Here is a 10515-nt window from a genome sequence, read left to right on the forward strand (position 1 = left end):
TGTCCATTGTCAATGATATGTTCAACCTTAATTAACCCTCATTCTAATAAATCTTTATCAAATATCATCTTATTTTCTATTCAAATATACTTATTATATTATCAGGGATCGCCTGAACCACGCCCCGGGTCCACACATCATTATCTGCACTTATCTCCTCTCATAATTTCCGGTAGCTTTAATTCCGGGCGTACGGTAATTGATCGATCCAGGGTCCATTTTATTGGTCACGCCCACTTACGCTGATGCGAGTTTACAAAGCTGTCTACTGTCTGTGGCTTTAATTACTGATTTTACACCTAGTGTTATCTTTTTCATTCTTAAAACAATACAAGATTGCGTCTCGACAATGCTTTCAAGGCATATCAGAAAACTAGGGGTGCAAATGATCCCATCTGCCTCGAAAACGGTTGTATTTCAACAACAGTTGACCCAGCCCCTGTCCACGCACCATCCTGCGTGTATGCGGACATCTACCGGCATGGGAAATTTCAACGAACCGCTGTCTGGAAATGTGATGCCGCGGCCTGGTGGAATAGCCACAATGATGAGACTCCCATATCAAAATAATTCTGAAGGTACCGTAAAGCGTACTGTAGTTTTTTTTAACTTTTTTATTATGCATTAAGTCAAATTGCTTATCAAAATAATATGATTGTCATGTCTGGTCCATTTAACTAACGTTGCACTGTGTACAAAGTCAAGTTTTTTGGTATTCATTGTCAAAATTAAATTAAGAGTCTTGAGACTATGTAAATAGTCTACCTTGCAACTGTGTTGAGCAGACCAGACAATGTCATTGAGGCTTGTCTTACTCTTACTTTTAGTAAGACAAGCCTCAATGTCTGGTCCGCTCTACACAGTTTCAAGGTAGACTATTTACATATTTACATATTTACCATACAGACGTGTCTGGTTGCGGTCTAATTTTATTATACCCGGAATTCAAGGAAATCAATTTAACAACTGAAAAATGTCAATATTGGTTACTTGGCCAAAGATTCAAGAATGTCTTGAAAATATTTGGAGTATGCGTAATTGGGAAAGTCTGACTGTGTGAAACAAACTGTTGTTGCTTGGAAAAAGACCAAACGTTGTGATGCATGACTTTCATGCACTGCAGAGTATGCTAATATCCCAGTAATTATACAATTTATTTGCAAATCGGATCCTTTATTACCCACTCATTCAATGAACAAGGTTATAATATAACCTTGTTTTCAGTTATATCTCCATGTGTGGCAAATTAAGGGTGGCAATGTTTGGTTTATTTTCTCTTTTTCTGTGGGGCAAATGCTTGATTTTTTACACTGACAGTTTTCATTACCCCTATTATTCATACAACTTGGCTCTTATTTAAATTTGATTCTTTAAATAATTGTTTCTTAATTAAAAATAGAGATAAAAAAATGAAAATTTTCTTGCCATATTACTTTCCACCACTGGAGGGCGTACACAAAAATATGCCCAAAATTAAAGTTTTTGAGTGCTCTGATGAATACAAAAATTATTCCCAAGTTACTAATGAAAAATCAATTGCAACTGTATGGAAATTAGTAATTTTGGTCACAAAAGTGATATTTTATTGATTTTTTAAAGTGTGTGCTCTGTACAACATTGGCATACCATAGTCCTACCTGTAGATTCCCCACAGGCAGGGTGGTAGCAGTGAACAAGTGTTATTACCCTAAATTTGGTACATATTCTTTAATTCATGTATACATGCTCCTGCATATGATTGGTCATTTGTATGAATTCATTTTGAAATTGTCATAATCCTTAAAGAGAAATTCCAGTAGTTGCAGTGAACACTGATTTCATGAGAAAGTCTGTAAAACAAGGCTTAATTGTCAGTGTATCATCGAGGATCTAGATCTGGTAGAGTAACATAAACTGAACTTTGTGAAATCTTGAAATCTACGCTGAAAAATGTTCACACTGAAGATCACCAACACAGATAGGCACATGTGGGACAGTGTATTAATATTGCTGGAATAAAGACCCGACGGAAGTGACCGAATCCGCGCTTATTTTGCTTATTTCTCAGCAATTACACAATTTCTTCCAGAATCCTTTGGTACATATTTTTTATTCATACAAACAGACACTTCAGTGGTCATTGAATTAGATTCTGTAAAAAGTCATTTTGAGGTCGTTACCAAAACTGGAATTTATCTTTAAAGCCTGTGTATAGCTTTGGTAAGGGGTCAATAATGTGATTGATAATCGAATATCATCTAATTATGACAGTCTTACTGAAGCGTAGCGACCGTTAGATATTTTTCCAACTGCACTTCTCTGAGAAAATTTCAAATATTCAAATCTTGGATATATAGCACCCTCTCTCGGCGATGCTTGTTTTAAATTTAAAAAAATGGGCATTAAAGCACTTATCTTATAAATTTAGTGATTAGATATCCAAAAGTTACAGACAAAGAACATATCTTTAAAGTTTCAGCCCATTCCATGATTTGGAATAGGATTTAATTGAAAGACAAAAACACACAGATATTTTAATTTGATCGGGTGACCCGATCAAGTTAAATTTCCATGTAAAATCGCAAAATTTATCCTGTAAAACACATTTTCATTTCATATCCTCCACATCATAATTGTTATAGGGCATATCCATTCATATATTAGCTAGCAATGAATTGGAATAGTGATGGGTGCATTTTGGTGGATTTACCAAAACTATACACAGGCTTTAAGAGACTGCAAGCAATTGATAGCAGAATCAACTGAAGTGTTCTATATCTCCTCATTGAACATTGCTCTATACCTGATGAAGGCCTAATTAGAAGTAATTCATTGATTTACAAAGTATATCTGCCCAAGAAATGATTTGATACATTTCTTTGTATTATTAGGACTGGATGCCTGTTTTGTTGGGATTCCACTGGATATTGGAACATCAAATAAATCAGGAACCAGGTTCGGACCAAGACAGATCCGCACAGAGTCGGCTCTTTTGAGAAACAACAGCAGTATTGGTGAGGATAAGCCCCATATTAGGTTTGCCATGGATTGCAGATGTGAAATAATAATTTTGATTGTTTTTTTGTGCCGAGTTTTGTTCCAAGTGCACATTAACCATTAATTTTGTTTGGTCATTGCCTATTTTGTAATTGATTGCAAACCTTTGCGACTCCTAGCCAAGTTTCCTTTTTCTGTTGTGCAAAGTTAATTGGGTACTGGTAAGAAGTCTTTTAAAGGGGAAGTTCACCCTGAAGAAAACTTTATTGTAAAAATAGCAGAAAAAAATAGTAAAAAATATTGGTGAAGGTTTGAGGAAAATCCGTTAAAGAGTAAGAAAGTTATTGGAGTTCAAAGTTTTGGATTTGTGACGTCATAAACGAGCAGCTGCCCCATGTGTTATGTAATGTAATATGCATGTATTTTAAATTTTGCATGGTTCCTGATGACTTAATTTTGTTTTCTATTGATGATCGGGTGTGAAACGATTTGTCTATTGATACAAAAGGTACAGTGAAAACCATTTTCGATTTTCTGAGAAAATGACATTTCATTGATTTTTTACCATTCGCTATGAGGAAAGCTGCTCGCATATGATGTCACAAATCAAATAATTGAAATTCTAATAACTTTTTAATTATTTGATGAATTTTTCTCAAACCTTCGGCAATATTTTTTATTATTTTTCTGCTATTTTTACAATAAACTTTTTGTCAGGGTGAACTTCCCCTTTAAATCAGTTTTTAAGAAGTTGAAATGTATTAAGAGAAAGAGAGTATAATTAAACTTTCAATTTTTCACAAAGAATCAAGGAAATGAAAAATATTTTTTTAAACAGATGTATTTTTGGAATGTTGATTAGTTTGCTCCATGTTTAGACAGACTTTACCAGTTGTAGTAAATGTGTGTTTTAAATATAATGTGCAAGACACTTTTAAAGAGTATTTTGAAAGAGCTACTCTTTTGTGAAGAGAAGAAAAATGCAATGCTTCCGTTATATGACAGGTGCTGCCCCGTTTGAGTCACTTCAGGTCGCCGACATCGGGGACGTCACTCTTAACCTGTATGACCTTAAGAAATCTTGTGAGATGATACGAGAGCAGTATGCCACCATCATTGCCAACGGATGCATTCCGTTGACTCTTGGAGGGGACCACACCCTGACATATCCCATCCTTCAAGCAATTAAGGTATTAAACTTTACAATCTCTCTCATTGTTGTAGAACTTTATGGTCAGATGTAAAAAAAAAGGGGGAGGGCAAACAATTTTAATGGAATGTCACACTTATTGAACATCTAAATTCAGTTTCTTTCCAAATCTATCAAATTCGAATTCATGCACATTTCATCAATGCCAACTCAGCATTTAATTTCTTTACAAGTAATCAAAACTTGTTTTTTTATAAACAGTTTGTTTCTTGATCCTCAGTTATATTTTAAATGGAAAGTTAATTTTCAATAGATATCAGAACATAAATAAGTACCTTTTTGAGGTCATAGAATATAAAATATTGGGGTTTTTTTATACAGTATATTGTTGTTTTTTTCCAGTTAAAGCAATGTAGAAAAAGTAGGTATACATCTGTATTTCAGGTTACGAAAATATAAAAATATATTCTTATGAAGGAGATCGTCATCTAAATGTTTTCAAATTTCAATGTTCTTTCGTTCAGGATAAATACGGTCCCGTAGGTCTGGTTCACGTCGACGCCCATGCTGATGTGAACGACACAATGCTCGGTGAGAAGATAGCCCATGGTACCCCATTCCGCCGGGCTGTAGAGGATGGTTGCTTGGATTGCAAGAGAGTTGTTCAGATTGGCCTCAGGGGAACACAGTATCGCGTAGAACCTGGACAAAAAACATTCAATGAAGAAGTGGTAACGTTCTGCTCTAGTTTCCTTTTATCTCATGTGTGTATTGATTTAAAGACTAACATAACTTTGGTAAAGAAATGGTGACTTTTTGCTTTAGTTTTCTTTTATTTCATCTGCGCATTGATTTAAAGATAAACCAAGTAACAAACAAATCCAAGATAACAACTTTATTGGAAAAAATGATAATCGCTTATTAAATAGAGAAGTAAAATTCGGTGAGGAGGGGGGTTCATAATTTGAGAGCCAAGAACTGTCAGCGTAGACCCACTTTGAGATTGTTGATTGTGCTTATTTGTACATGTATAGTACAGGGGAGTATTTGAAAAAAGGGCTTGGATAAATGTTCCACAAGTCCTGTTTCAGTGTTTCTCCACTATAAATCAAAATCCCATGATAACCATTGTATAATTTTTTTTATTAAGCTTAATTATTGCAAGTCTGATCTTATTTGAACCTTTTCTCCTACTGTCAATGATTGTTCCTTAAAAAAAACCTTCAAATCTTTCTTATTTCCTCATAAAAAAATGTTTGTTCTTCATAGGACTTCTGCAAAAACCTAGCTGCTGTATAAAAATTAGGCTTAATATAATTGTGTTTCCTTAGAATCCCCCACACACAGTATCATGTCAATAAATGTTTGTCCGTGCAGGGTTTCCGGATCGTGCCTGTTGAAGAGTGCTGGCACAAGTCGATGTCTCCACTGATGGAGGAAGTCAGAGGCATGATGGGAGATGGACCGGTCTATCTTTCGTTTGATATAGATGGTATCGACCCGGGACTTTGTCCAGGAACAGGTATGGAGGTGTATCCTGTATGGTACCTAGGAACACGTCAGAGCTGCAGCTTTCTTGTGGGAATAGGCCTTTTATTATGGGCAATTTGATAAAATATGTACGTCCAACCCCCTATATGTGGGACCTTCATGAAATTTTCTGTCTCTGATTTCTTGTTCTTTTGACAGTCTATAATGTTCTCAAAGGACCATGACTTGGACAGTTTAAGAAGTGAAGTAAGGCTTGAGAAAAATGGGGGTTAGATGTTCAAAAAGGTTGACAATTTTATGGAATTGCCCTTATTGATTCTCACACTTCACAATAGACAAAACAATAGGGATTGCAGTTGCCATGAAAAAACACAAATTGCCTTTATTGCAGGATGTCTATCTCTCTTCATGAATTCAATTCTGTCAGGAGTATATTTGTAAAATTCTTCAAATTTCCATAATAAATACTCATATACCTCCAGTAAATGAAATATTTTTTTGATGCTGACATCAATTGTCCTGTTTACGATATGTCAGCTTCTGATTGCCCCCCCCTTTATACGCATACAACATTCTTATTTTTAGAGACTTAAAATCCTATTGCGAATACCGAATGTGTTTCTGTGTATTTATCAATTAGCTATTTTTAACAATATTTATAATTATTTTAAGAAAAAAAACAGGCATTTACTATGTGACTTGGAATCCAACATTCTGCGTTAGCAGAGCCCCTTTGTCAGGTTATGAATACTGCCTGAGATGATTAAGTGGAATATATTCTATTTTAACCAATATTCAGGATCTTTTAATTGAAATGGGGGATGGAAGCTTATTATTTGTTAACCAGTCGTAAAATAACCTTAGTCCCCGCCCCTTTGCAATGGGGGGAGGGGTGATGTTGCATTGAATGGTCTCCATCAGAGCAAAATAAAACAAATAATGCATAATGCGCTGCCTTCTCCTTGTGTCTTGTATTAGGTACACCTGAGATCGGTGGTCTGACGTCCGTCCAAGCTTTAGAGATCATCAGAGGATGTAGAGGGCTCAATCTTGTAGGTGGTGACCTTGTTGAGGTAAGTTCTATTTTATTTGATATGCATTATCTGACTTGTTCTGACTTGATTGTCTACTATCTAGTGCCAAAAGGCAACTTGAAGCATGCCAAATTTAAAGATGAGGATCAGTAATGGGTGAAGTGACACTTTTTCACATGGCGGAAATTGATAGTAATGATGGTAATAATAATTTGTTTTTATATAGGGCTTAATTCGTCAGAACGGCATCTCTAAAGTGTTTTAGAGATATATATCATTAACCCCGATCATGATACCCTGGCATACATGCACACAACTTATGACTTTCTCCACTCCCTTGGGAGCATTGCAACAAGAGTTCCAAGACTCATCCTATACCAGCTACGTACCCATACAACACCCAGGTGGAGAGTAACAAACTGTTCTGATTAATAAAGCAGTTGTATAAAGCAGAATGAAATAAAATGCAAAGACATTTCAATACATCTATTACATTTCAGGTTTCCCCTCCATATGACGACACTGGTATAACAGCTTATACAGGAGCTCATCTGTTGTTTGAGATGCTATGTGTTCTGCCTGGAGTTCGATATCTTTAGTGCGAAGTCATCTGCGAGGTGGGTTCAAGTTCACTGAAGGAAGATGACTTAGATACTTCTTGCTCGTAATCATAGTCTTCTGAATAAAACTTTGCAATGACACGCAACTAAAAAACTCAGTCAAAAATGTACCTCGTATATTTGAAAGCAGCTTTAGTTTACAAATTGAAAATGAAATTGCAAAGCAAAATTTAGATTTCAAGTTGAAATTCTATTTTGAAATTCCATAATTATGGAATTATATTTTTTTTATAAAGAGAAAAGTTAAATATTTTTTATATCAGAAAAGCTTATTTCATTATATTCTGATTTAATCAGATATGTTTATGGAATAAATTGTATATACAAAAAAATGATTTATTTTTTTTTTGCATCAGAAAAAAGCTTATTTCATTGCTATATTGCACTGTGAAAAATCTTATCGAGCATGCAGCCTAGACGTTCCCTAATTATAGGTTACATGAAAGGGATGCATCACATTTTCTTTTCTCTCATTTCACCATTTGCTTTCGTGGCCGTACACTAGAGGGGGTGTATGGCCATGATGCCTTTATGTGTTAGTTTATTGGAAAGTAGTTTTAGTAGAACTTTCCTGTATAATCCTGACAAAAACCTCATTACTTATTGTGGGTATGTGTATATTTTTCACAAAAAAAAAATCAGAGAGCTTACCAGGGCTAGTTTTTAGCACACTTGCCAAAATATACTACACTGTATTATATTTACATTGGACCATTATGGGAGTTTCCAGGACTTTTATATTGTTATGTTTTCCAGCCAGTTCTCTTGGTGCATTTTAGGGGTCACTCAAATTAGCCCCAAGCCCCATGTAAGTTTTCTTTGTTTTGTGTTATGTTTATAATATTGGAAATTTTTTTTTCAATACTTCACTCCTTATGCAATCCTGTGGTTAGAAATGTCAATCCGTTAATTTGTATTCGGTTTATATTACTCTGTATTAGGTTTGAATGAAATGAAATACAGAATTGAATAATTGAATCATGTATATATGTTTATGTATATGTTTTGCTATAACTATGGGCTAATGTGGGCTTCAGTATGTTAAGTCTTTCACAGTTCTTGAAATTGAGGCATACTATTCTACTCTTGATTGTTTATGTTTAATTTTTATTCAAACATAAAATTCCAGTACCAGTATTAACCTTCGCAAAATAGATTCAATCAAATCAAACTGCATATTCTCCAAATATTAGTATGTGCAATCTATGAATAAGAATTATTTGCCAAATGAACCTGTTAGGTAATGATGACTTGCTCAGTAAGTAGGGAGTTTTTGCACTGCGACGCAGGACGAATTCAAGAACACATGTATTGAAAATGCCTGTCAAATGACATTGAATAAAATGAGAGGTCTTTGTCAAAACTTTGTGAACCGGAATTCAGTTTTGTCCTAAGATTCGGAGCTGATGAAAAATTCCAAATATGTTGTTTGTCCGACAAGGGTCCAAGATGAAATTCATTATTTGATTCACCCGATTTTGACAGACATTTGACAACACGTTTTCTTGTTCTTGAAAGCGTGCTGCATGGCGGTGTGAACAATTCCCTAATAGCAACACTAGCATGGCATTCTGTTGATAAGCAAGCCTTTTCAAGTAATGATTATGTATGCACCCTTGTATGTTTGCAATGTCAGCTAAGTATTCAAAGCATTATGAGGCTGTTCTCACTACGTTCCTAAAACTAGTTTACTGGAAACTAGTTTAGTGGAAACTAGTTTAATGCGTAGTGAGAACGGTCAAAGCGGTCTTGGAAGCAATCTTCTAAACCAGTTTGGAAAACCACCTCGCGATGTAGTTTTCAAGATCGCTTTGCCTCGTTAAAGTGGTTTTAGCGTAAGTGAGGACACAACCGTTCTTCGGGAAGCGATCTTCGCACATTTTGAGCGCGCTACTCCACACGACAGGTGTTGAATGCCTATATATGCTGCGGTTTCGAATTTCGCGTGAAACGTGTCACCCTACTGAGAGCGTTTCCATAGCAACAAGAGCGCTTTACGTGAAGTGATTTTGAAAACCACTTTCGTGTGATCAAGTGGGAATGCTAGCAAAGCGATCTTCCAAAGTGGTTTCCTGAATCGGCTTCCAGTAAACTAGTTTTAGAAAGCGTAATGAGAACGGCCTCTATGTGATGATATCTTACACAGTAAGCTTTACTTGGCTCTTTCTCCTGCCTTTGAACTTGACGAAAATGACAGTATTATTGTTGAGACAGATTGCTATTATTTGAGTGCCAAATGTAATGATATAATTGATGATCTACTTTTATGTTGAGAGAGACTTGTGTCAATTTTTGGTTATACCCATAGTACCATATAGAACATGGTTTTAGTTAAACACAAAATATGGGCCAACTGAATCGATCTACATTAATAACAATGATATGGAAAGAAAGAACTTATATTTTATAGACTTCTCACTACAAATTATTAACTATGAACTTGCTCACCAATATCGTTAAAGAACTTACAGTTCAAAGTCAAGTTTACTAGTTATTTTTAATAATGGACAGTACTTTTTTTCAGGGAAATTATGATTATTTTTATATAACTTTATGAATGAAGATTTTTTTTAATCAATGAAATGTATTCCAGAATTTAGTATGTTTTCTTTATATATGTGTCTGAGGGTATTGAAAATGAATACAAATTAAATCGAAAAAGTGCATTTGTGTTACATGGCTAATCATTTCTTGTGTTCATATATGGCATTTTCTTCTCAATTTGATTCACGGCTTTCCTTTTGTGCAAGCTAGTTTCCAGGACATATAAATTTCGCATAAATTTTAGTCCGAATTTTCACGTGAATGAAAGCACCATGCACTAGCTATTAATGAGAGAAAGAAAAGAATTAAGAAAATAAAACAACTGATAGGCCCATATTCAGAAGTTTAAAGTTGTAGTTTAAGTATGGGAAGCCAAAAGTATCAAATTTTTTATTAAGTTGTATGTTTCTTATGTTTACTATGCTCTTTCCTGATTCATCGATGGTGAAGACAATTATCTATCTACCCTAGACAATTATGAATGATTTGAGAGCCAAATGAGCTGAAATATTATATTGCTACTGTTAGTAATTTATGTAACAATTGGCTATCCATACTTAAACCACAACTTTAAACCTGAGTTTAAGTTAAACCCGACTTCAGAATACGGGCCATATTGTTTAACATTGTATTTGTAACATTTCAAATTACACACCTGCTTCAGCTTGAATCATCATTATAGTTGGTTCTACATTACGTC

The 10515-nt window shown here is 34.9% G+C and overlaps 1 protein-coding gene across 1 annotated transcript; it reads left to right on the top strand.

The window, feature by feature from the left end:
• Positions 1-219: 219 nt before the first annotated feature.
• On the top strand, positions 220-7376 carry LOC121429850 (guanidinobutyrase-like). Its single transcript, XM_041627095.1, has 7 exons — positions 220-578; positions 2871-2993; positions 3982-4166; positions 4651-4857; positions 5504-5648; positions 6596-6690; positions 7152-7376. The coding sequence occupies exons 1-7, from the start codon at positions 350-352 to the stop codon at positions 7248-7250; spliced, it is 1083 nt and encodes a 360-aa protein (XP_041483029.1). The 5' UTR covers positions 220-349; the 3' UTR covers positions 7251-7376.
• The last annotated feature ends 3139 nt before the right edge of the window (positions 7377-10515 follow it).

This window comes from Lytechinus variegatus, chromosome 16, assembly GCF_018143015.1.
Source record: "Lytechinus variegatus isolate NC3 chromosome 16, Lvar_3.0, whole genome shotgun sequence".
Taxonomy (NCBI): domain Eukaryota; kingdom Metazoa; phylum Echinodermata; class Echinoidea; order Temnopleuroida; family Toxopneustidae; genus Lytechinus; species Lytechinus variegatus.

Bases quoted from the DNA above. Each gene is read 5' to 3' on its own strand.
- LOC121429850 (XM_041627095.1), top strand. From the start codon at position 350: ATGCTTTCAAGGCATATCAGAAAACTAGGGGTGCAAATGATCCCATCT. The intron at 4,167-4,650 runs GTATTAAACTTT...TCTTTCGTTCAG, and splicing joins CCATCCTTCAAGCAATTAAG to GATAAATACGGTCCCGTAGG. The intron at 5,649-6,595 runs GTATGGAGGTGT...GTCTTGTATTAG, and splicing joins GGGACTTTGTCCAGGAACAG to GTACACCTGAGATCGGTGGT.